This window comes from Vidua chalybeata, chromosome 2, assembly GCF_026979565.1.
Source record: "Vidua chalybeata isolate OUT-0048 chromosome 2, bVidCha1 merged haplotype, whole genome shotgun sequence".
Taxonomy (NCBI): Eukaryota; Metazoa; Chordata; class Aves; order Passeriformes; family Viduidae; genus Vidua; species Vidua chalybeata.
Genome location: NC_071531.1, coordinates 107170922 through 107197599, shown reverse-complemented (window position 1 = coordinate 107197599; position 26678 = coordinate 107170922). Strand labels below are relative to the sequence as shown.

General features: G+C 37.7%; 1 protein-coding gene across 1 annotated transcript in view; it reads right to left on the bottom strand.

The window, feature by feature from the left end:
- Nucleotides 1–26678, bottom strand: part of ROBO2 (roundabout guidance receptor 2) — a 436228-nt gene that overhangs the window by 51615 nt on the left and 357935 nt on the right. The window contains exons 15-18 of the mRNA XM_053933903.1: nt 21955–22186; nt 16196–16320; nt 13240–13411; nt 7458–7640 (exon numbers count right to left, since the gene is read on the bottom strand). Of these exons, the coding sequence (XP_053789878.1) occupies nt 7458–7640; nt 13240–13411; nt 16196–16320; nt 21955–22186 (712 nt within the window). The remainder of the gene's footprint in view (nt 1–7457; nt 7641–13239; nt 13412–16195; nt 16321–21954; nt 22187–26678) is intronic.

The window sequence follows — 26678 nt, the reverse complement described above, 5'->3', positions numbered from 1 at the left end:
TCTAATCAGACAAAATTACTACAGCCAACAGAAATTCTGTGTTCATAAAAAAAAAATAAGCAATGACATAAAGCCACTGGGAAAACTCTTCTGATACCTTATAGAATCCTTGTTACTTTATTAACTCCTAGGGTAATTTCACAGTGCACATTCAGCAAAGGGGACAAAACTGTCCCCTCTGGAAGCTCTGCTGAAGAATAGTAGGGTGATTAATTACCCTTCACTGCACAGCAGACTAATACCTATATCAGAAAATCACTGCAGTCATATGTCACATCAAAATGGTTAATAGCTGAATTTTGAAAGGGTGTAATCAAACCAATTAATGAAAAGAAAATCAAAATGCAAGTATGGAAAGTACTAAATAAAGGTCTGCTTTGAAAAACAAGACATGGTAAAACATGGTGGGCAATTAATTTTAGAGGCAATGCTACTTTCATTCACCTGATATCTAAAAGGCTGTCAAATGACTTCCACTCGTTGTTTAAAAGTGAATAATCTGAAGTGCTGTGCATATCATATGTGATTATGCAAAGATGTGTGTACTGCCTGGCTTTGTTTCCAAGTATCTTGGTCAGTAGTATATTAGATGCTGTTTCCTTCCTCCTCCACTCCTCCAAATTTAATACTTGATTTCTCCAACTTTCTGCATTTGTCAAAGTGATAAAAATAAGGAAAACGAGAAACAAAGGCTCCTTTGATAGCAACCTTTATAAATAAAGTTTACAGACGTAAGGGAATTACAGTAAAACATATTTTTTGAAAACTGCTTGGATTAATGCTCTTGTTTAGACTGTCATGTACCAGAAATTATTTGAGGTAATTTTGTTGCCACTCATATAGCATGTACAGGTGTGTGAGCTTTTGAATGTGCATGTCATATGAAGAAAATAAAACCCACAACAATATTTGTGGTCTACAAAGTATTTATATCCCTGTGTACTTTTATAAAGCAAAGATAAAATCAAGGAGCTAGCAGGTGATTTCAGCAACGTTTGCCTGGCATATTTTATTTTCTGTGTAGGCAGGTATGGAAAAACTCCCAGGCATGCCATGAAAACTCCATCAAGAAGACATGACATAGAAATGTCTTTTCTAGAGCCAAAATTGCTGCAGGTTGGCTGTGGCATAAGAGATTGTTGAGAAAAAAATAAGGATCACAGAATTTGCTCCTTTTTCTTCCATGTGTCCTGGTGGTAGTAACTGTTTCCTGGTTTTGTGTTTTTTGTTTTTTTTTTTTTTAATTTCCTGTGTTAAATCAGCTTACACCCTCCCAATATATGCATCATCTTTAGAAGAAAGGTTCAGCTTGCAGTGACATTGCTTTTCCTAGGGAAGACTGAGTCTTGTTTATGTGATGTGTATGGAGCTGGGAAGGAAAACAGGTTTTTTTCTTTACCCTTCACCCTGTACATCAATGTATGCATGGTTATAATCTCAATGAGAAAATAAACCAGAAAGCATTTTATTTGTTTAATGTGCTTGGTGTAAAATGCTTTGGAATATCAACTAAGCTTGCCAAAATTCTTCTTGAAGTGTGGCCATGTCACTGGGATGCTACAAAACCTCCCCATATTCCTGATGCCACCCATAAGTGGGCTACCTGAGGCTGGATAGAGAAGGTGCCTTTTTTTAGCATCAATGTTGTGAAAGGCAAGACAGCTAACAACAGAAGATATGGTCAGGCTGCCAAAAAAAGCACTATGTTTATCATTCCTGCCATACATTTTGTCAGCATTTTTTCCTGCAGTTTGATTTCTGCAATTACAAAACAAGTCTAAACGCCTGAGTAGGAGCATACTTAATGCAATGCAGGCTTGTAGATGTCACTGTAAAAATAAAACACACAGACAGCTGGCTTTATTCATCCTGTCTCCACTTCAAAAAGCAGCAGAGCAATTTCAAGGGGCAATGTAAGAGGAGGGAGGGAAGGATGTCCCTATCACTGACCCACCTATCTTCCTTGCTTTTTATCACCAAGGAAGCAAAAAAGCTCTTTCAGCAGTCTTTGCATCTGATACATGTTCTTAGAAAGGCTGAAGACCTGCAGGGATGAGATTGGTTTTCAAAAGAAGATGAAAAAATAACCTCTGCATAGAGAGATTTTGAAGGAATCCCCACCAGCCTATATTTCAAGGACTGCAGAAATTCAGAAATATAATCCAAAGTGCATTTTAAATGCATAAATATTTCAGGAAATTATACTGTATATATTTGTACGAAAACCAGCATATGTTAAGGAGCTTTTCACATGCTTTTTATTAAATATATAAGGAGGTACCAAAACCATTTACTAATACTATCTGACAAGGTTAAACTTAATCTTCATGCCTGCTGGAACTGGAAAAATATGAATGTATAGTAAGTCGACATTCTGAGGCAAGGAATCTTTAGAAAGCTTTAGAAAGCTTTCTGTATGCCTATCTCTAGTAGGCCACATTTTCCTACTGCAAATGAAAACTTTAATGTTGCCAGCCAAGTCTCATTCCTTTTACTGATAAGCTGTTCCTCAAATATGAATGTAGATTAATCCTCTTTTAATAAGCATTAACTCAGAACAGATAATCAGCACATAAAAATTCCATCAAATCTTCTGTCTACCTTTGGATGATTCTGTCATATAGTTTATCCTCATTTAACAGTTTCAGGAGTTGCACATAAAATATGTAACATTCCATGATTCTCTATTTTTAATCTGTTTTCTGTTGACTGGGTTTCGTAAAATCTTTAATCCCAAGGAGCACTAGTCACTAAATAAGCTTACCTATTCATAAGTTAAAATACATATTTACTTTTTTGCATGACTGATAGCCTAGACACTTGAAAACACCTGAATACTCTGGTGAGTGGGTACTGGCACAACAAGTTTTAGGGTACAGGAAAGATAAGGGTTAAAAAAAATAAAAACAAAAACCCAAAAAACTCCAAACAAACAAACAAACCAACCCAAAAAATACCCCACCCAAACAGTGCAGCAGCATTTTAGCTTTCACACAAACTCACATAAGTGAGACCAATCCATCCTTTGTATTACAGGAGAAATGGTTGAAAAGGGATGACAGTTGTGTTTAGTGTCCTTGTGCTAGATTTGGGTTTGCTGACAGTATGTCACAGTCACAAAAATGTATAGTCCTTGTACAGCTGCAGATGGTAACATTACTATTTACCAACAGAAATCTAACAAACATATTAGCTAAATTTTATGTTGTGTAGCACTGATATTACTGAGAATCAAGGCCTGGTGAGTCATGGTGGAAAGGGAAGTGGAAGAACAGTGATGTACAGAATTGTGGTTCAGTAACTACTGGAGCCAGTTCAACTGAAAATAACTAAAAAGATTTAGCTGTGATTATCAATGCCACTTTATTTGTGACCATCTGAGCCATTGATCAGTGCTTATGAAAATGTTCCCAAACACAGAGAGCTTAAAGTATTTAACTCAATCAGTTATTCTGCCCTGACACAAATCGTTACAAACTGCCTGACATTTGCTGTTTGCTCTTCTCCCATACATGTTACACTGGCATAGTCACAAAGCAAAAATTGTACAACTCAGGAGCCGAATAACAGAATACAAATAACAAGTGGGCCTAGTGAATGACCCATAATCTGCAAATAACCCAAAAGAACATTTTTAGCAAGTAATTAAAAAAAAAAAAAACTGTGTGTATTTGGACTTTTAAACAAATTCATTGACAAATGTCTCTGAGGAGATTCTGAAAGCTACATACCACTGTCTAAATGACTGTATCTAAACCCAAACTGTTTACAAACCATAATTTTGAAGTTGAAACTCCACAAGCACAGGTATGTCTTTCTAAATGATATTATCAAGGGCAAAATAAAATATTAGAGAATTAACAAAGTTTGTTATGGAACTCTGGGTCTAAAGGCAAGAAACATGCACTGTGTTCTGTCATAAGGAAAGTACTTTTTTAAATTAAAACATTTTTTTTGGACTCGATTACTGGAGGACTTAGGTCCTCAATTCCTCCAGAAGTTAGTATAAGCCAGGAAATAGAATAGTTCTGTGAAGTCCACAAGATGTCAAAATTGCTTTTAAAACAGAACATTTTTGGCAGTACCTCTGATATATCCCAGTTGCCCAGCACATGTGGATCAACAGCATGAAATCATGCTCAGACCCTGTGGCTCCAGCACAACCCTGTGTCATGCCAATGCATGCCAAAAACACAATGGTAAAAATGCACCACAGCTCAAGACAGCTGCCAGAGGCATAGTCTCAGGAACCAAATGCAAAGATGTATTTAGTTTTGGAAAAAACCCTATGTTGTGTCTTAAAGAAAAGGCAGTAAAATGTTTAGGGTGGGATGTGCTGTGCCATAGCTTACAGTACCTTGACCAAACCTGCCTGGAAGCTAGGGGAGCAATCGTGAGCTCTCAGAGCTTTACAAGGACATTTCTCCCTCATGGGCTCCTGAGGCACACACCATCACCTTTGGTCATCTGCTCTTTCCTGCTAAGCTGAACAGAAACTGTGGCTGAAGGCAAGCAAGAGTGAGGAAGCAGATACTAAGCATGAGGAGACAGCTCTGGTAAAGGCAACTGAGGGGCCAAACTACACTCAAAAAAAATTCTGCTGGAAAACACCAAGATTTATCAGCCTTTAACACTGTAACGCTGAGGTACAATTATTTTTGAGTTTCTAAATATCAAGATCAGGTATGAGAGCAGTAGCTAATTGTTTGTATTAATTTTTTTTTTGTATACTCTATTGTATACTCTATTTTTCCTGACTATTCATATGTTGAATAAAGTGTTTGCAGCCTGCTGTTTCAGCCACTTTGTTTATCCATCACATATCTTTAATCATGCTTATGTCTACTGTATAATAATTTACTGTATTCTATCTTTTTAAAGATAAGAAAAACAGGATACCAGCAGAGCTGGGTAGTAAGAAAAAAACCCAAATATTTCAATTTTAAAACCCTGTAAAGTCAATGAATGCATCAGTTAGTGACTAGATTGCTTGAAGGTCTGAACACCTTACGGTAAGGCAAACATATACTTAATGAGAGCTGAAGTTTCATTTCTCCACTTGCATCTGCTAAACTGTTTGAGCTTTAAAACCAAAATTCAGTTATATATGAATAATGCTTGTTTAAGTTAGTTCAAGCATCTGGTCCTGAAAATTACTTTCAAAACTGCATTTCAGATCGTTAGGTGACTTAAGTATGCAGATTTATAGTGACAGGGACATTAGTGGGGGTAGATTTTATTTTTCCCTGGAATCCAGAGGAGAATGGATGCTACATTTTTATCACAGATAGGCAGCCAGAGTATTTCTCCTTGTACTTGGTTTTAATTCTTCATATCTCACATGTTCATAAACACTTTGATAGCTAATGCTTGAAATGGTGTGTTGGTGAGGTAAGAGACAGACTAATGGACAGTACCTGCAGGGGTGAAGGTGAAGGACTGAACTGCAAAACAAGAAAGCAAACACATTGTGAGTTACACACTCTGACAAAAAGCACTAATTGCAGGGCATGAGTTTCCTCTGGAAATCACTCAGGTGGGGTTGAATATCATAAGCAGGACATAACAGCTGAGCTTAAAGCACCAACCAGCCAGCAGCCAATGAGAAATGATGGTTGGAAAGATGAGCAGTGAATTTTGACAGTCACATTTGAAGACTCTCTGTGAGGACATGCTGTACTCCAAGCTGTAAACATTAGGATGAACTCTGAAGCATGATCTGTTATCCACTTTCCTTACTGAACGCACACACAATTTCACAATTGCAACCGATGTTCACATCACACTTAGATGCAGCAAACGCCGTGAGAAGGAATGAGTTGCACGAGACATGCTGTTTATAACTATTTACAGCTACACTCTTCAAGTTATAACAGACTGTTCTCAATTCTCCCTCACCCCAATATGCCAACTCACATACAGGACTAATAATCCTCCTTTTTAAGAAAAATCTAGTTTCAGCTTGCGTCCAAAGCTTTAGGTAGGACTACTTCTTAAGAGAAGTAACAGCACAGCTGTGTCTAGTATGAAAAAATCTTGGGATCTAGAATGATATTTCATGTCAGCACATGTGTAAGTGTGTGAGCTATATATTAATTTCTCAGTTAAAACCACCCCATCTCTCAGAGAGTAGAAGTTACTGCTATTAAAGGAAAGAAAAAAGCACCTTGGGACAAAGAACAAGTCATGAATGACAGAGATCACGTGGTGACACAAAGTGAGGTTCCACAAAAACCAAGAAGGTCCAAAAGCCACTGGTCTCTCCTTCCTCTCTTCCCACTGCTCATCTGATGTCTTCTTGTCCTTTCACTAAGTCAGTAGAAAACGAATGCAGCAGGAAGGACTGAAAACCAACATGGAATAGTTTCCTGCTGGTTTAGTGAGCCCAGTCAGAACACTGAGGAGTCTAACTATGGCTGAACTGAGCTGGGAACAGTTTGGCTGTGACTGATTGTGCGGTTTTGGCAAGCTATTGCTCAGCCATTTAGGCAGCCTGAGTCCTTGGTTCTGCATTTGATAACTTGTAAATAGAAGGGCACTTGTGTAATTTTAGTGTCATATAATGTCAACATTAAATATGCTCTGTCCTCTGCCCTTAACTGGGCAAATATTTTCTCTTTTTAAGTGTTAATAAGAACTACAAGAGAACCTACTGCAATATTTGAAGAACTGGAGTTTTTATGTGTTAAATTAGGCTTCAGAGTAACCCATTTTATGACAGTTCACCTGACTTCCCAAAAATTCATAAGAATCCTGAAAACAGAATAATACACAAAACAAAGGCAGGGGAAAGATGAATATATTTTCATTTGCAAGAGTATTTAATTTTCCAAATGTAGTTTTCAAAAACTAATTTATAACTGGAACAAACATTTAATGAAAGAGAACATTCCACGATGTTCTGCCTCCAAGACAAAACTGTTTATGGCTTCCGCCTTAGGTAAATTTTGACAACACTTCTCTGTCTAATGCATCACTCTTCCAGCTACAGATATGAAGTCACTGATTAAGTACCTTCATTTATTTGCCATGCACACGGCTTCAGAGACATGGAAATACACAGGAAAGAAGAAGGAGAAGACAAAAACTCTTGAACTTTCCTTGTAAGGGTCTAGTCTAATTCATATTTGAACACACAAATGATGCTGCACTGCCAACAAAGTGTCTTCTGAGCAAGGGGCAAGAGGAACAGCTAATCCTCTTTGTACTTTTTTAATGCTAGATGTGCTGGAGATGTAAAAATATTGCCTTATGATAATGATGAAATGTAGTACCGAGCAATGCACTTAAAGCTTCTCATACACCAGCAATTTCACAGCATACATTTAAAACAAGCATACAGAAGTCACCCAGGACACTTTTGCTGTAAGTTCAATGCGGTTTTTAGATAGGTTTAGTAGCCCCTGTCCTTTTTATGATAGCACCTGCTGAGATGGCAATAAAGTCACTGCTCTTACCAGCATAATTGCTGAGCCCCTTCCTCTTCTTTCTTCGCCAGTACAGCCAGATGCTGAAACCCATGAGAATGACCCAACATGCACCACCAATGCCAGCTATAAAGGCAGGCTGCTTCACCACATCAGTGATTTGTTCAGTTATGCTGTTGTTATTTTCGGTGATGACAACCTCGTTACGACCTCCTGCACAAGAGAAATTGAACAGAATGTGGTTATTCTGGATTCTGCAAGACACAGTGGAACCAGTACAACAAATCAAAGGTTTCTAAAGAATAGTAATGGATCTCAAAAGGATTACCCACAGCAGAAGAAATTCAAGAAGTAGCAATGCACACCACAATCTCAGTGTTTCTAGAGCAAATCCATAGACATTTTGCAGATATATATTTGGAAAGACAGACCCATAGCACACTCCCAAGTAATCTAACAGATGCCAATGCAGAGCTTTTTTTTTAACAATATACATATTTGTTAGTTTGTTTTTCCTTAATTGTGGACAGAATGCAATAATGAGAAAACGGATCACAGGAAACGAATAAAAAAAAAATCAAGCAATCAATAAATAGCTTTTTCCAAATAAGTAATCCAGATACAAAATATTAGAAGAAGGCCACAAATTCTTGCTCAACTCATTTTTTTTCTCTGAATGCTGGCTTCCAAATTTGAAATTAATAACAAATGCACTTTCCACTGGGGAAAATATGCATTTTCCAGCAATTATTTCCAGGGGAAAGCAGTTCATACAAATTCTAAGTGTACCATCTTTGACACAAAGCAGAAAATCGCACAGTTAACTGTAAGCACTGAACAATCACAGCAACAGATGCTATTTTTTCACCTAGAATATGCATACAAATTCTTAACATCAACCTGCAATGAATAATTTTTACTTGGAATACCAATTAAAGTGACATACATTAAAAAATTACTATATAGGATCTTAAATTGTATATTACAGCAGAAAACTGCAAATTGCAGTAGATGCTCCTGTTGGATTTTTGCCCCTCTTTCTCTAAAAGGGAACTTTTCTAAAAGAAAAAGCTTGGCATTTGGCTTGAAAACAAATGCTCATAAAAATCTGAATGGAAATACAGGAAATGCTAAAGCATATAGTTCTAGGGCCAGCACTTTCAAATTGTCAAAAATAGTTTTAAAATTAGGAAATGCAGAACATATTTTTCTAAAAAAAAAAAAAACTCCTGAATTTTATTCTATGTATGTTTTATATAAATTGCCCACATCTGCAGTTTTGAAATTTGTGGAAGATTATCCATCATTTCCAGTAAAAGTATTTATATAGCTCAATCCTTGAAATGTTTATGCAGTATTACCAGATGCCTGTATGCACGCTGAAGAGCTGCAGGAGTAGCTACTCTATTGAGACAAAGAAGAAGCAAACAATATGATTCTCAATGATGAGAGTCTATCAGACACATAAAGGTAGTTGAACATTGCAGTAAAACACCAAAATGGTCACTCGGAGGAAATTATTAAGAGTATTGTATCATTACGCCATGCTGTGAAAATGTACACATTCCTTTTCTGTAATTGAGCAATGCTCAGATTTACTCCTTCCAACAGAGCAGCTTGCTGGCTTCAGCCTAAAGCCAGCACTCGGGGTCTCTGGCTGAAGCAGACACAAGAAGCCTGACACTTCCAGTCCCATTTCCACGGACACCTCTTTGCAGGTGACCCGGAGCTCACACAGCCATGTTCTATAAAAGGGGATCCTTTGAGAAGGTCCCTCTGGGACTGCCTCTGCCCAGCACTGCCCCTGCCAAGATGCAGCTTCAGGCCCTCAATGGTGCTCAGAGCTGGGCTGGGTTAATCAGGGAGAAATGCAGTGCCCTCCATGCCATTGCTATTGCACTGCTGATGACCCCAGTGAGTTTATTAGGCTTCCTCTCTTTCAGCACCATGTTAGAATTTAGTACTGAGGACTGTCTGCTTTGGCAATCAGACTGTGGAAGCTTTGCTAGAGCCTAGCTTGCTTTCAATCATTCTGGGCAAGGAACAAAACAGGCTCCCAGCAAGCAGAATAGGTCCCACAGAAAGGTGCTGCCAGATGTACAAAAAGTGCACCAGCACTGGTGTCATGCACCAGTCTATACTGGTCATGCTGGGAAGCTTTACCAGCATCAGGCTCTGGGAGCTGCAGGTGTCCTTTGCCAGACTTGAATCTTTTGTCTTGCCACTGCCAAAGGCCCAATGGCTGCCAGGCCTGATTCAGTATGTGAGAATGAAACTGAGTGAGCAGCTGTGGCAAGCAAAGAAAGCAGGCAGCAGTATCTGCTTTATCTGATTTTCCATGTTTTTTTCTGCCCATGGAACCAATCCATAGGAGCACCCCAGTGCTGAAAGAGGAAGGGCTGACAGTAAACTAATAGAAAGGGGCTCTCCATGGCATGCTCTTCCAGACACAAAATCGATCTTCTAGTAGAAATCAGCATGGGAGTTGGAGTTGCTCTAATTACCATTACCTTGCAGTTAATTTCTGTGCCCTTTGGAGGAGAGGCCAAAGCAGTGGGACAGTGAGGAAACAGGTAGTCTTGGCACTGCTTCAGACACAGTCATGCTACCAAGGAGAAGAGCAGGCGGGGAAGTGCTTTGGAGACATGAGCTTTGGGAGTGGATGCTCCTGGATACAAAGATGAGTTCTTTTCACTAAATCCTCCAAAAACATCCGAGGATTCTGTTTTCTCTAAGACCAGAAAACAGTCTTTTGAAAAGGGAGGACGTGAGAGCAAACTGCAAAGTGCATGGGAAAAGGTTCCAGTGGACTGTATGCTCTGCCTCTCTTCTAGGGGAAGATACAATCTGTCTCCAAATTACCTTCTAAAGTTTGCAGTCTGGCTGTTTGCTCTTACCCTTCTGTGCCTAGCAATTACAACTGCAAAAGTAATAATTCATTTAAATGTCAAAATAACATATGCTTTATGAATTTGATGATCGAAGAATAAATGGAGACAGATGAATGTTATCCACTGACTTTTGATAAAATTAATATAATTGTAGGGGGTTGGGGAAACAAACAGAATTATTCTTGTACTTTTTTATATAATATTCAAACAGAAGTAATAAATAGGTACCAGTGTACTATTTCATATACTGCAGGTGGTTCTGTAACAATGCTGTCAGTTCAACTAATTAGAACACAGACAAGGGAAGTGTGCGACCTGTAACGCTCCATTGTTCCTGAAGACAAAAACATAATGAAATATAATGTCTTCCTCCCATTGGAGAGTAATGAAGAACAAAACTAATTTGTCGGACCAAAAATTAATTAGACACATCAGATTCGATTGTACCTATTACTGTGAAAGTTTGCAGCTGTTCCTCATATTATTATGCCAATGATGGAATGTAAGAGGGACCAGGCCAACTGATGAAGAGAAATAATAGCTACAGCATTAACCAGCATTGCCCTTATCTCCAATTTTACTTCTGGTTTTCCAAGTGAATGTTTTTTAGCATAAAAATATTTTTGATCATAAAATTTCATTATTGATTCTATTGGAGTGTTCTGTAAAATTTTTCAACATCCTGCTTCAGGTATGGGCACAAGATTCCTGTAACAGTGAGACAATTTCTAACTAAAGCAATAATATACTTCCTACTGCTTCCTACTCTCCTTTTTTTGCTTTCTGGATTGTCACGGGTCTGTTATCTACAACTCTGGGAGGCCAGTAGTTGATTATCCACCATGAAAACCAGAAAAAAAAAAAAGCCCCAAAACATTTTTAGAAGAATGAATTCTATATTTAAAAATAACACCTCTTTTTATACACTGTACTCTGTATTTCATTACTATTAGAAGTTTTTACTGCTAAGAAACACAGCTTAACTCTCCTGCACCACTGACCTGTTCTCTCCATAATTAAGCATTTCTGGAGCTGTTAATTCTGTTTGCAAGTTGTTAAATGGTACAGATAAGCACCAGACCATACAGAACTGTATTAAGCTTTCCCATTCATTATGATGTTTTGAGGTTTATTCATTAGCTCACTTTAAATCCATGTAATCAGTTTTTTTTAAATTTCCTTTAAAAATATTTTTCATATTTTATGATTTTGATTCCCATTCAAACATTGAATGGTGCCAACTCAAGTTTTTCAGAAATGGTATCACTTAAGCACTTAAACACACTTAAATTTATCAAGCAAATTTATAGTCTGAGAAATAGCTGCTAGCAATTCACAATCAATAGCAAAATTGGGCCCAAAGAAAAGGGAGATACAGATCATATATGTAATAAACACATCCAGCTTCAGGCTCCCAAAAGAGAAACAGAAATTATAACAGAAACATAACCCAAACAGAAACTACTCCCTGTAACTTTTCATGCAAATGGCTCTCAAATGTGCAAAGATGTCACCAAACAAACTTGTTGAAGCAGATATTCTGGGATCGTTTAAGGAACAAATAAATATCACTAAGAACTCTGGGAATCATTGCACCTTTGGTGCAAGTATAACTCACAACACATTAGGTGACACAAGACTACCAGTGTACTTAAAATGCAATACACTTATTGTGCTTTGCTGGAATAAGTGCAGTGCATTTCATGCCTAGTTAGATGGACCCCTTAGTGAAATAATAATAATAAAAAAGTCCTGGGTCTCTTGCATTTTCAAAAATCAATTTTTTGTTTTCACTTCTAGATATCTTTTTTGCCTCTTTTCTTTGGTGTTTCTGTGGCTGCTTTTTTTAAACCAAGTGATTCACTTTCACTCATGTATCTCTGTCTCCAGTGATACTTCAAAGCTGAAGTATCCTAGCTTCTCTTTTGATGAATGGGGAACCTAAATATCAGTAAACATTTAAGCAAAGCTTGTGGGACAGCCTTTTCTAAAGGTCTACATATAATAGACTAGTCCATGTTTGGGACAGTGTATTGACAACATTTTCTAGAAAGAAAATATTTATTAACAAAAGTCCCCCAAACAAACAAACAAACAATTAAGTAATAACTAAGTTAGATCATACACATAAAGGCAACAAAATTCCTCTATTGTGCACTCAAAATAGGTTCTGCTTTGCACAGCTCATTTCAGGTTTGCTAAACATAAATCACTTCTAGTCTTCCATATTGTTCCCATCTTTATATTTTATACTCAGGAAAAATTTCCTGAGTATAAAAAGAAGAAGAAATAAAATCTGTGTTTCCCTCAGGTCAGGAAATTAGTTCTACATGTAGTCCACTACCAAGATTCAACTATTTCAAAGGCTGGGATGATAATGCTACCTTTGCTCTCTAATTGGTCTAAACTTTTGCTTTGACAGAGGAGGCTTGTCTTCTTGGGATACCTGAAAAACACTGACTTTGACATTCAGAAAACAATGGTAAATAGTGCCTTAGGCACCAGTGGAATGAGGAAGGCAATTTTCCAGCCATTTTAACAGAAGGAAAAGGGAGCTCGGGCTCCACACATCTGCCAACCTGCAGAAGTGGTAAATTCATTTAAAAAAAAAAAAACAAAACATTAAATCAGTTTCACTGGGCAATCTGCATTTTCTCATATGTCTTGGGAACATACTTCTCTTTGCTGTTTGCAAGAACTCTGCAGTTAAGAGAAGAAAACATCATCAGGCAGGGGGACATAAAAGCTAACTAACCAGCTCTAGCCAAACCTCATCCTTTCCTTCACAGATTTTTACACTTCCAGAAGTGATGTATGAAAGCATGTCTGAGAGAAAAAACAAACAAACAAACAAACAAACAAACAAAAAAACACGCAAAAAAAACAGGCAAAACAAAACAACAGAACAGACAATAACTTACCAATTATTATGGGTTGTGGGTCACTTTTTACTCCCACACCTGCACTTGTGCTTGCAGCAACTTCCACGCGGTACTGGATACCTGGATATAGGCCACCTATTACTACAGACCGAATGGCTGCATCTACTGTTTTGTTGATATGAAATCGAGTCTCATTACCTAGGCACCAGATCTGGGACAAAAGTTGATGTGTTAAAATAGATTAAACTCTTCACACTCACACAATCGCGCATAGTTACGACATATCAAGGTATTTCATGGCAATCACTTCATTTGGGACTTCTTGACAATCTTACTTCTTCTCCAGAAAGAGCTGAAATTGGGACGATTTAGCTCAGCAAGGTATCCCAGATTAGCACAGGACCAAGCCAGCTGCAAAGACTGCTTGCAAATACCTCTCTGGACTCTGGCTCTCCATGGAGTGCAAATTCTGTGCTTTCACTTCTGAGAAGCACAGACTAGATCATCCAAGTGGCAAAGAGGTGTTATACATTAATCAAAATCTTGTTTATCAAACCTTTTGTGTAAAAAAACCCCACATTGTTTCCTTCTAAATTTCCTGCTGAATAGCAAAAGGATATGGGCACAGGTTGAAACACTTCTTAAAGCACTAGAGAATAAACACTTTTCAATTTTTTTTTCTCATTGCACAAGGGGGATACTTGAAATTTCTGAAATGGAATAAGCACAGACTCATATTTACTGCTGCCTTTGTGATTAGTTAGATTGTTTAGGAATCCAGACATCAGTTTCTCACTCAAATATTATCTAATTAAACAGAAAATCCACCCTATAATCACAACTAGCATTTTGTGATGAAAACAGTCTATGAGTTCAGAGTGTTATGTCTCCCTCTTGCATTTTTTATAGAATTCTCCAAAGAGGTTTCGAAACTAACTTCTAGGCATGTTTCTTCAGTTAATGCTATCTACAAATACTGTTTCTGTATTACTAAAGAAAGCATCTACTACCACACAAGAAAATCAATGCATAAACAGGTACACTTACATAAAAACAACAGCAGAAGAAAACACTATTGGTGGAACCACTATCAGTGACAAACTAATGCATCTAAGCAACAGCAATAGTATCTTTATACTTACTTTGACCCTGCTCAGTATTTTACCACACCATATATTTTTTTTGTGTGAAATGCTGAGAATGATTTGAAGAGGAGAAAAATTATTTTGTTTTCCTAGGCCTATTTGTCAGCCAGAATGCATTAAGGTGAGTAACTGTTGCATTCATTCCTTCACTCCTTGTGAGTCCTTGTCTTAGGTTACAATAGCTATGAGATGCCCCTAATTAAAAGCATTTAATTAATTAATAAATTAACAGGCATTCTGATATTTGAAGTGGAATAAACAGATCTACTTTCAATTTGTTAGAAAATGCACTATGGAACTTCAGCAATTATTTTATACTGTAAAATATCACACAGTCTGCACCATTATTAGACTCTCAAGTAAATACTAAACTCTCTGCACCATTCACTGTAGCCAGTTCACTACTCAGGCAACCACCTAATCTAACACTGGAGGGCTGTAATAGGTAGTGACTCCAGCTGGTTTTATACACAGCCCAGAGGCCTGAGCATTCACCTGGAACATGGCTTTTATTAGCCATCAGCCCACTTTGTTTCATATCTACATGCTTTGTGGTTTAGGAGTGTGCTTTACTCGTTTGCCTATAAGCCCTGGATGGTTTATATTGATTTATACTGGAGTCAGGATCAAGATTAATTAAGCCAAAGGATAATTATTAATTGATATGAAAATTGGATCAATAAAATCCTGGGATTAATAAATCTTGATATTGACTGAAGCAAAACAAAAGAAGTGTTATGCTAAACATAAGCATTGTGAACATTTACTGCATCCCTCTGACCAAGTGAAAAGCTGGAAGAGGTTGAACCATTATCTGATTTAGAAGCCAAGCACTTTCTTCCTTCTTCATGCTGTGTTCCCTCAAGATACAGCAGGGGAAAAAAATATTTTTATTTGAAATAACCTGCAGTCACCACTTCCACCCTTTGTGGGACTGTCAGGAAAGCTGTTCTGATTCATCTCAATTAAACATTTCACACTTGGTGTATATAAGCCAGCCACAGCAAGGTTAATTTACCAAACTGTGCTCCATGCTGTGACAAGGCTGAACCTCGCCCAATCATTTTCTCCACCTGAATAACAGAGTGCATTTTTTTTAATGTTGTGAAAATATCCTTGTGCAAAAGCGATCTTAGTATGAAATTACAGACTACAACAACATTTAATGTATAAGGAGTGGTTATTTTGAGCCATCATAGCAAAAAAAAAAAAGGAAGAAAATACAACCAATGCAAGAAACTCTCATGTAGCAAACTTTGGATATACTAGTTGTGTTCAACCTGTTTTTCCGAGCTAACAACCTGGCACTTCAAGTTCTGTAGCTTGACAGAGATAGTACTTGGAAGAAGTCTTGAATCCTCCCAGAACCACAGTCCTTGACTTTGACCTTGAAGTGTTAGGATTAGCATTTTTGCAGAGGAAATAAGAAGCAACTTTCCTGCCAGCTTTGCTGACAGATTGAAGGTACTCCAAGGCAGGGACTTCACTGCCTGTTTTTGGAGTGCAGAAGCCCCTTACAAAAAAATATCTCCTCTTCTTGTTCCACAGCAGGGAAAAGTTAGAAAGATAAGAACTGTAAACTGGCTAGAAATGACAGCTCTCTTTCATATCAATCTCAGGGTGGTTTTGCTTCTTAATACAACAGTAGTATAGTAATAATAGTAATAGTAATAATAATAATAATAATAATAATAAAAATAAAATCCATAAGCAGTCAGTCCTCTTTATATAATGATATGGGCAGCTGTAAATGCTGTCAGAATCTAAATCCATAAACAGTGCTATTGTTCTGTAATTCAAGCAGGCTGTTTCCCTAAACACACAACCCTCCCATCAGACATTGTGTGTACCTTGTACTCCTGGATGACTCCATTTTGGTGATCAGGAGGGGGAGGATCCCAGGAGATGCTGATGCTTGTGCTGTTGTGATTTCCAACTGTCAGGACAGTGACAGACTGAGGAGGAGCACTTGGAGCTACACCAAGGAGAGGGAGAAAACAGAAGCAAGGCATTAATCTATTTGTTAGGGCATGGATTTTGCTGAAGCAGTGCAAGAACAAGAAGACAGTACAGAAAACTCACATTCCAAGGCATGTACTCTTGTCAGGCACTGACAATGTTTAAAAATGCCCTTCTGAAGAGAAGCATAGGGCTGAATGACAATGTGGAATTTGTGGCAATGGAGAATCAATACAAATCACTCCTCATTTATTTTTATTTGGCATTTCTTAAATTTGCATTGGAACTGTTCTCATATTTGCCTTTGCTTTCCATAATATGCATGAATAACTATGGATATATCACATGTGAGGTTGCTTCACCTGATCTGAAAACTGTTTTGGTACCTCTATTTTTACATGGTCTAATACTGATGTGAGCAGCCAACACTTAATGACCCTTTTTTGTTTGCTCTCCAGGAAGACAATACCAGGTTTAAACATAGAACTTGCATGTCCGAACTGGAAAAGGCTTAAAATGTTCATGGCTTTACATCAAAAACCAGTGAACAGAGCAGGTGCTAAGTTAGGTCACATATATACTTCTGTCCTTTTCTGCCCCTAGGCAAATTGCTTTCCCTTCAGAGTCATGTTCAGTTCAACCGTTCACAGCTGTTTGGCTGGTCACTGCACATCAAGGCCAATTCTACAAAACAACTGCTTGCCAGCCCTGCTTGTTGTCTAGAAGCATGAAAAAAAATTAAAAATCATAGTTATTAGTGACCCAGAGGTATGCTGGCAAAGCTCCTCTTGCAGCTACACCAGCAGCAGGGTGCTTCTGTTGGCTCAGGGAAGTGGTGCAGGAGCTCTGCTATGGAAAGGTCTCCTCTGTGAGCATCTCCTATACCCATACTGGGCTTTCCTAGCTTGGCTGTGGCTGCCAGGGCAGAAGACTGTCAATATGGCCCTGCTCAGCCACCTAAAACTTTTTGCAGCCCCCCTCGTCCTTCCCTTGCTCCCAGGCAAGGGTTGAAACTCCACCACAGTGGCAAGCTAGGCCACCAAGGTTGACTGTATTATATTAAGATATAGTCCCTGGGGGGAAAAGCTGATGGATAGCAGATGCTTGGAACTGGTCCTAGAATTTATTTATTCCATCTCTCCCAGTCCATCTACCCAGTCTTCAACAAAACTAATAGAAAGAGGCCAGAAAAGTGTGAACTAATAAAGCAAGCATGGAGTGACACCTCTCCAGGACAATTTTCCAGTTCACAGGAGGCTGTTGCTTGGACACCTTCTGTTCTAGGGAGGTGTCTTTGTGTTTTATGAATACTTACGGAATTTTTCTTCCACATATTTTTCATTGCTTTTAGTCTGATCTTAAAACACTTCATCTGAAACATGAAAGTTGCTTTTGAAAACTTATACTAGACATCATACCAGAAACGAAAATATTTATCACTCTCCTGCTCCAACTTCAAACCCAGATAACAACGTGGTTTGGGGCATCTCACATCATGTGTCAAAGTTCCCTGACTCCAGCCCCTGGTCAGAGTGACTTCTTCACTGCTAAACTTCATGGCAACAGAACTCTAGCCCTGTCTTTAACAGATATCCATGCCCATCCTTGGACCATGCTTCTCAGAAAAGTCAAGAGCCCCTGGTATCTTTGTATTAAATTCTGGCAGGTTTAACACAAATAAGCACAGCTACAGATATCAGAAGTGTTCAAGCCTCCTGAGTCAATTCAGATTTTTCTATTGTTCTCCACAGCTTCTTTGAGGCTGGCTGTGTTCCCATGTTGGAAGCTCCTCAGCACTTGACCTGGCACAGGCTCATGGAGCTGAGCTCAAATCTTTACTCTGATAACCCTGAAAAATTGGAGTGCTCTGCTGCAAGAATCACACAACTTCAAACTAGGGTAACAGAGGTGAGGACAAGGAACCATACAAGATTACAGCAGAAATAAAAATATTTTAGATGAAAAATGAAACACATATTACAGTCCTGGGAGGCTTCACATTTTGACAACTACATTTTCAGATGCTGGTTCAGCTGCAAAGCTAATAATGCTTGGTAGAGTCCTTGTGACCTTGCCTGGTGCAGAGAAACAGTGAACTGGAGGGGAGAAATGGAGCTGCATTGTGGACATTTTGACTCTTAGCCAGCTCGAGTGAAGCATGGAAAGGTGGCCTTGGGATACTCCTTGCAATCGTGCAAAGCATAAAATTGGTGAAATAAATAGCTGTACTGTGTATTTTATGGCACATGAAATAATTTGCCACACAATAAAAATCAGCATTTTAAAAGTCTTCAAGTTATTCAATAACAATAAAACCGTGAATAAATGCATGTGTGTGATATTAATTAGAATATTTTACATGAAAATAATAATCACAAAAATGGCAAAGCTTAACACTGCATAACATATTTTTGGTTTTACGTACAATGGAACAACTCACTCAAATATATTTACTTTCCTTACTGAAACAAAAAGAGCATTCAGAAATATAACGTCCCATATACACATACCTGGGGGGAGAGGGTAGTGTGAGTGCAAAATAAATGTAAAATGAATAGCATACCCTAAAATTAAAAAAAAGACCTGTACTGTATTCATTTGTCTTTTTATTTAAACTGCATGAACATTCTAGTTAATATTCTATCTGAGTGTGTTGGTGTTTTTGAGGTTTTTTGAGGACACAGGATAAATCTGAAGCAAAATTAAAATTACAGCTAATGAATGCAGCTGTGGAAATATCGTTTTGAGAGCTGCATTAAGGTGAGGAGATACTGACAGAGAGCAGCTGATAAAAGCTAAGGACACCTCCACTCCTGTCATATTTTTGTGGTGACAAAGTGCAGGACAGGTACTACTCCATAATGTTATTCCAAAAGAGATTTAACAGTGGATGCAACTGAGAAAAAAAAAAAAATCTGTCTCTAAAGAAAGAAAATGAAAGAAATAGTGAAAATTAAAAAATAAAATCTTTGATTTAGCTCCCATAGTATGCATGTACACATGTTTGCATGTACCAGTTCATCTTCCTCCCTCTGATAATATCACTCTGTAAGCTGGCACTGTGATATAAATTAAGCCACTCATCTGACACTGCAGTTATTAAACAGATCACATTGAAAAATAACATTTTTAAAACCGTTTTCTCATTTCCCTTGCTGCTGGCTTGTGGAGAACACCTTGCCTGCTTCTTGACAGGTCAATTATTCCAGTGCTGAGCTTCTTCTTACAGATATGAAAGAACCCAAATCGCTGCTCATCTTTTCCAGACACAGCCAAACAGAATTCCATTTGTTACCTTCACAAGGCCAAAGAGGCAGGAGATGGATGGATACTGAACTGTAACAAATGTCTGATCTAGAGGAAAAGTCTAACTGCAGCAAAATTGATTTTTAGAGGTAGGCCTCACAAGTAACACTGCATGTAAAATCCAATCCAGCAGAAAGTTGCCACTACCTTTCGGTCATACTTTGCCCTTACCAGGGATATTTGCTTTGATGTTTCAAAAAAACTTTCAACACTTGTATCACTTTTCCAAATTATTTTCTAAAAATAGTACAGCTGACATTTTTTAAAAGTCAGGTCTAAAAAAATCTCATTTTTGAAATGGAATCACAGACAACACAGCACCTTTAAATAGACTGCCATCTTTCTTCAGTGGAAGGGGAGGAAACCACTGTCATTAAGCATTTAGTTGATACTATTTTTGAAATACATGAACACCAATATAATTACAAAGATAATATGAGGAAATAAAGGAAATATGGGTAAAATTGCATCTACTGAATGCCTTAATTTTCTCATGGAAGTATCTAATTTTATGACCCAAGGAAGAGAAAGAATTTTTTTACAGGAGCTGACATTTTTATGGTGATAATATTACAGGTCCTATGCTGACGTTTTTTGAGAGGAGATACTTGTAAACAGACTCCTTGAAGGTTATATTAATGTACAAAGCAGATCCTAGGCTGTAAGTTATACATATGTGCAGGCAGGAATATTTTTTCTTAAATCTTCACTATGTGGAAAGCTATTCCACACGAACAAAGTGTCCTTTATAGTAGGAAATTACCTGACAGGCTCTGCTGGGAGCTAAGGTTTATAAAAGAGAATGTCATTCCTCAAGTATTTTATAGAAATAGACAGGAGGTATAAAACCTTCTCTCTTTTCCAGTAGTTCTTAATTTACCTTTAGCAAGAAACAGTTAGATGAACTAAATAAACACTAAAAGTCAATTGAAATTGGACAGGAGGAAAATCTGCTAATGAGAGGACAAAATCCCACATTTTAACCCCAGAAAAGAAAATTCACCTGTAGAAATATTTTTAAATTTCTCTTTTTTATTAAAAAACCCCTTTGTTCAGAGTGCTGCAAACATATTCTTCACCAACTGATATAGGCTTTCTAGTTTGAACAAAGAACTGGGGACCATAAAATCGCAAATTCCAAATCAGACTTGAAAACTGCCTTCCTGCACACTCTTCTACATGTTGCAGGACACTGAATTTCCTCATCCATAAAGTGCAAAGTGCAACCAAGTTATCTTCAGTTTTACTTACATGTTGGCTAATAACCATAACAAATCAAAGAGAAAAGTGAGTAATAAGCAAGTCTGTTCTAGAATTAAAGAGTACTTGGCAATCAGCACTAAATTAAACCTCAGGAGACTACTGTAAATGATTAAGATGCACTTTCAATAGGAAGGAAAAGTGCACTCAAAACCCATTGAAACCATATGAACATCTTAAAACTTCACCAGTATGTCTTTCTCTCGCTTTTAAAAAATAAAAAATATCCAAAAAATCAGTGACATAGAGAGAAGATGAACCCTCACTGTTAGGACCATCCTGCTTTTACAGGAGAGATTCTCCAGGCAAAGCCTGTATTACATAGGTAGAAAGGTGGGTTTCTAAGAGCAAATTATTAAAATTACTTACATCTAACCCCAGTGTCTTTACTTTTCAAAAAAAAACCCAGCAGCCCTGGAGTGCACGTGCTTTAGCACAACTATATACAAGGCTATATGCTATAGATATAAAAGCTTGAGCATTTCAGAAGTATAAACTGTTCCCTCTGTCTGAATCATTACTGTTTCTGAGAGGATTCAAAGGTGCTGAGGGGAATCCTCTGCAGTACTGAACAAGGCAATTTCATGAACACTGCTAACAGAAACTGTGAAGCGGTGTGCCCTTGAGACTGGAGATTCTCCAGACTAGTTAAATATATGTCTTTCACTACTCCTCATTTCCTGACCAACCGTTCATCTACATTATTACCTATTCAGAAAGATGTGCTTAATATCAAACACTCATCTGTGAGAGCTTGCATTTATTTTATTTTCAAAATGCAGACCAAAGTCTTATTGCAACAGCAGTGGTTACAAAAGAAGGGCTGCAGTGCACACTTTTTGGAAGACCAAAAGCCACCTGTACCTTAGAAGGATGTGTCAGCTAGAAGAATCTAAGACCAGTACAGCGCTTTCTCAGGGGATATTTACAGCACAAAGCTGAGTATTATATCAAATTTTAATGTCAACTCAGTGTGTAACAAACAGAAATCACGTGGAAGAAATAGAGATGAACACATGCACACACAGAATAACCTCCAGTGCCAGCTATGAAAGCTCGTTGCTTTTGTGCCCCTTTTACCAACCTTCCTCTGTGGTACGAGCAGACTTGGATTCGCTGTCCATCCCTTGGAACTCATTGAAGTAAGGGCGAACCTTGATTTCGTAAGTGACCCCCTTTTTCAGGCCGACGAGGACGGCGCTGCGCTCGGTGGGGACTTTGACCTCCAGGTTCTGCCACACGGCTGGGGCAGGCAGGCCCGAGGTCTGGCGATACAGGACGCGGTAGCCCTGGATAAACTGGGACTGGCGGTCCACCTAGCAATGGCAATGAAGAATACGGCAATAAACATGCTAAACTAAACAAACAAACAAACAACAAACCACTGCGTAAAAGGAAAACAAACAGTTGCCTAGAATAATTCTGCCCTCATCAAAAAATTCACAGTTATGATGCTGAATTTAACAATCTAACTAACTTATAAGTCACTGTTGATTAATTGTCTACAAAAGAGTATTTGTCTCACATTACTGGTTATAGAATATTTCTTTCTGTTTTGCTTTCTCCAGCTCTATATGTCATGACAAATACCACCTTAAATCATAAAACAAGGCCCCCACCCCTGCAATAAATCATGAAAAGAAAACTTTGGCATAAGGCTTGCTGCATGTAAACTTACTAAGCACATCTTGGCTACTGATGTGCTGAAATAGGAGAAGAAAAGAAAAACAAATTCTTTCAGAAAAGGACAAGTCTTTGAAGATATCCTACATGCTTACAATTAGTCCATTACTTGGCTCACAGCTCATGAAATGCACAGCAAATTAAAATAAACATAAGACAGATGCAGAGAAAACAACCTCCAAAGACATGTGCTGTTTCTTGTGTTTACAGCCTGAGCAGCCCCTTTGCATCCTGGGGTTGTGATGCTCTCAGGCCATCAGATGGAGTGGAATGTTGGTTTTGGTTTATATTTTATTTGTTGCTAGGCAAGCAGAATTCAAGATTGGACCATGGAAGTTTAACAATTTTATCCTATAAATAGGATTTTTATTTGAAGAAAAGCTTTCTATGTGCTTCATCTTGGAGAGGTTGCATGCATCTATTTATCCTCCAAAAAAAAAAAAAATTAAAAAAAATCAAGGCATTATGATTCTTGCACAAAATTTTCCTGGGAAAAAACACCAAGAAAACCAATTTGATTGCTACAAGTAAACCAAACCAAACCAAACTGCTTCTGTAGCTGCCAAATAAGGAGAAAAGAAAGTGCTGCACAAATAACAAGACCATACAGCAGGCTGTTTGGTAATTCTGTGTTATAACTTAGACTCAACAAGTAGGATATTTCTTATGTTCTTGTCAATTTGCCTGCTCAAAGATATTCCAGAATTAGAGAAACATTTGTTTGACTTCTCTTAAGAATAAATGAATTTAAGGCTGAAAACACAAACCATGCTCTACTATGCTCCTCCTATAACATTGTTACAGTTTATTGAGGCATTCAGAGGGGACACAGATTCTTAGACATTAAAAAGCAAGGCAAGCAAGAAGAAAGCTTTATTTATGAAAGCAAGGCAGAAATGTCTTTCATCAAAACTGTCACTGTTAAAAACCTTGCAACATATGTTACAACAACATTAGGCTTGCATTTTATAAACTTCTCTGCATTCACTTTAAGTGAATTTATGCACTGAAAGAGGGATATAACTCACAATAATAGCTTGTTAATACCGAAAGAATCAAGCTGTGTTTTTAAGAAGAACATTAAGCAGCTGTTTCCAGATGAAGGGAGTCTGTAAATCAGAGTAAACTGTTTTTATCCATGTTTGACTTTGATTAACTAAATGTTTTATGGATATAAAGACTTTATGGACCTCACATTTAATACAAAATTCAGCAAAAATAATGCTTTTATCCACTTTGCAATAGAGATTTTTAACGTAAATTACAATATAAGGTTATGATGTTTAATAATCAAACCCTGAGTTTGATTCTTGCTTTACTTCTTAGTTAAAGCTACAATGAAAGATGGCATAACTTTGTTAGAACTTTCCATTTTGTCTTTGCTCTATTTTTAAGCTCTACTGACTGCTGCCTAGTGGAGAAAACTGAAAATTCAGAATTGACTTCACTGAACAGTAGCATTCTGTTGCTACAACCAGTATGGAAAGCATTTTGTACAGCATGGCACAAACACAAATCCACTCCCCAGCTCACTGAGAAGAGCTGCACCCCTAGGTAATATCTAAAGAATACTAATTTTCAGTCCCTCATACTTTTGCATCTACTTCCAGACATATTGTCCATACACATCTTTTCCTCCCAGACCTCTAAGATCTTAAATTGAAAGACTAAACAATAGAAGAAATATGAAAGCAGAATGCAGTAATACCACAAGGCTGTCACATTTATGGGTGCTATAAACTAGCTTGATTTGGGGCTCGCTTGAGTTTCACAGAGCTTTCAATTAGTAGCTTGATTACAACAGGGCAGAGTGATCCACCCGAATAGCAGATTATTGACAGTGATTTCATCATTCAGAGTCTGGGAGGGTACTGACAAAAGAAAATATTATACATTTTTAATGTTTTCTATAAACATCCAGTCACATTCAGTATCAAGGAAAAGATTACAAAGCTATCTCTTATGTCCAATTAATGCTAGTCTGTATGAACAGGGCCTTCTGTAAGGTCCTGTTGGGAAACTACTCAGAGGGAACTTTACTTACTGAGAAAGGTGGATTTTTAAATTTTGTTCAGTTTTCCAAATTAATAAAAAGTTACTTTTGGATAATTACATGGATTAACCAGAAATATTTATGAGAGCTAGGACAGGTGCATTTCACATATACATGCACACACATGTGCATACATATGTGTATGTCTATCTGCAGTTACACGGTCATATATAATACAAAGTAACTATGATTTCACAATTTGCTCCATTTCTGTGGTAATGATGTGTCACGCCACGAGCAGACTACTAAAAATATCCTTATATGATTAAAGACATTAATTCAGCTATGTAACTCCAAGTTTGGCACACATTCACACATAGGCAGACCTGCAGAAACATGCACTCTGGCTTGATGAAAAGATAAAGAATGTAAATGCTTGCCACTTCCTTACACAAATTACTCAGCATTATTTCAGTAATTGTAGGAATTCTCTGTGTTGAATACTGGGATTAGAGAATATTTCTAGGGGATGATATCAGCTCAAAAAATCTGCAACAGCTGCTGATATAAAGATACCCTTGTTCCCTCAAAGGACACGGCAGAACATGCAGATGCTCCTCTAAAGATCTTGGGTAGGTGGTGCTCAGCACTGACCAAACGTGATTTACTTGCAGAATTGGTCCTGTGTGCTCCTTTTCACCCACTTTTATGAGTCTATGGTGCAGGAGGCAACTACAAAACCATTTCTGCAGAACAGGAAGCTCATTTTCCCTGCACATTCCACAGCTGAACACCGGATGGGTTCAATGGCTATTAGGTTGTTAAAACAATGGCAAGAAACTCATAATGCAGTTTATGCTGCACATATAAGCTCCTTTCAAGCAAACCTGCTAATCTGCACCCTAAATACATTCTGCAATATGCTCTGTAGCATGCAAATTTCTATCCAAAAATATCCTAAGAAATCATCTGCTCCCACAGCAATAGACACAGAATTCTCCAGCTGGGCAGAGTAGCTTGCATGCTGTGCTGAGCTCCCTGGCACGGACTCACAGGAGTCTCTGGAAATTCAAACTGCACTAGCATTTATGTATCCTACAGGAAGAAGGCAAATGGGGATGATAATCTGGAAGACTGCCTAAAGGACTTGACTACTGAAGCTTCCAGTGAAGTACATTCATTTAAAATCTACATCAAATTAAAAAAAAACAGAGGTAAATAAATTATCCTTCTGCCTGGTAGCCTTCAAGAAGGCAGTAAGGATTTCAAAGCAGCAATTATTTTGCCATGTTGAAGAACTGATTTTTTATTCGTGCTTGTGCCACAGGGCTTCTTTATAATGCCGGGGAACATTTCATATTTGGTCACTAATGAAACTTTCAGTTTAATGCCCACTGAGGCTAGAAGTGCTGACCCATAGTTGAGGTCAGCTAAAAAAGCTCTTGGAGTACAGAATATGCTCTTGCAATGTGAAATGTTTTAATAAAAGTAAAAATAAATCATGTTCAAGGCTTAAAATTAGCCATTTGATAATAGTGGGCATATCTGCTGCCACAAGTCTCATCAGCAATAACTATTCCCTGCATCTCACCTCTCTGTGTGTAAAGTTAGGATAATGACACATTTTTATCATTGTGATGTTAAATTCAGTATTATTTGTGAAGCACGCAAATGTTACGGTTGAGAGCATGACAGATAAGCAAGCATATGAGACAAAATAATAATTTTTATTCAATGCAAGGTTTCAATGGTATGAATTTAATAAGACCTGGCACCACACAGAGAATAAAGAAGATAAAAAGAAATGTTTAATAGCTCCATGAAGAAGAGATCCTCTATGTGACCAGATAATTACAGCTATATTTTAATATCTATACACAAGAGGAATAAATTTAAGTGGCAATGAAAACTTAACTTTTGACATTCCTCTTATTTTTTAACACTGACATTGTAAGCCTGATGTTCTTTTCAAAATATGTGTGTATATGTATGTGCATATTTTAAAATTGCAACACAGCCACAGGGAACTATTTCTGAAAATTTAAACTCAAATTTGATAAAAATAAAGAGAAAGCAAAACCAAAACAATCTCATAAAGGAGAGGAGAAAGTGGTGTTAATTTGCTGTGAGTC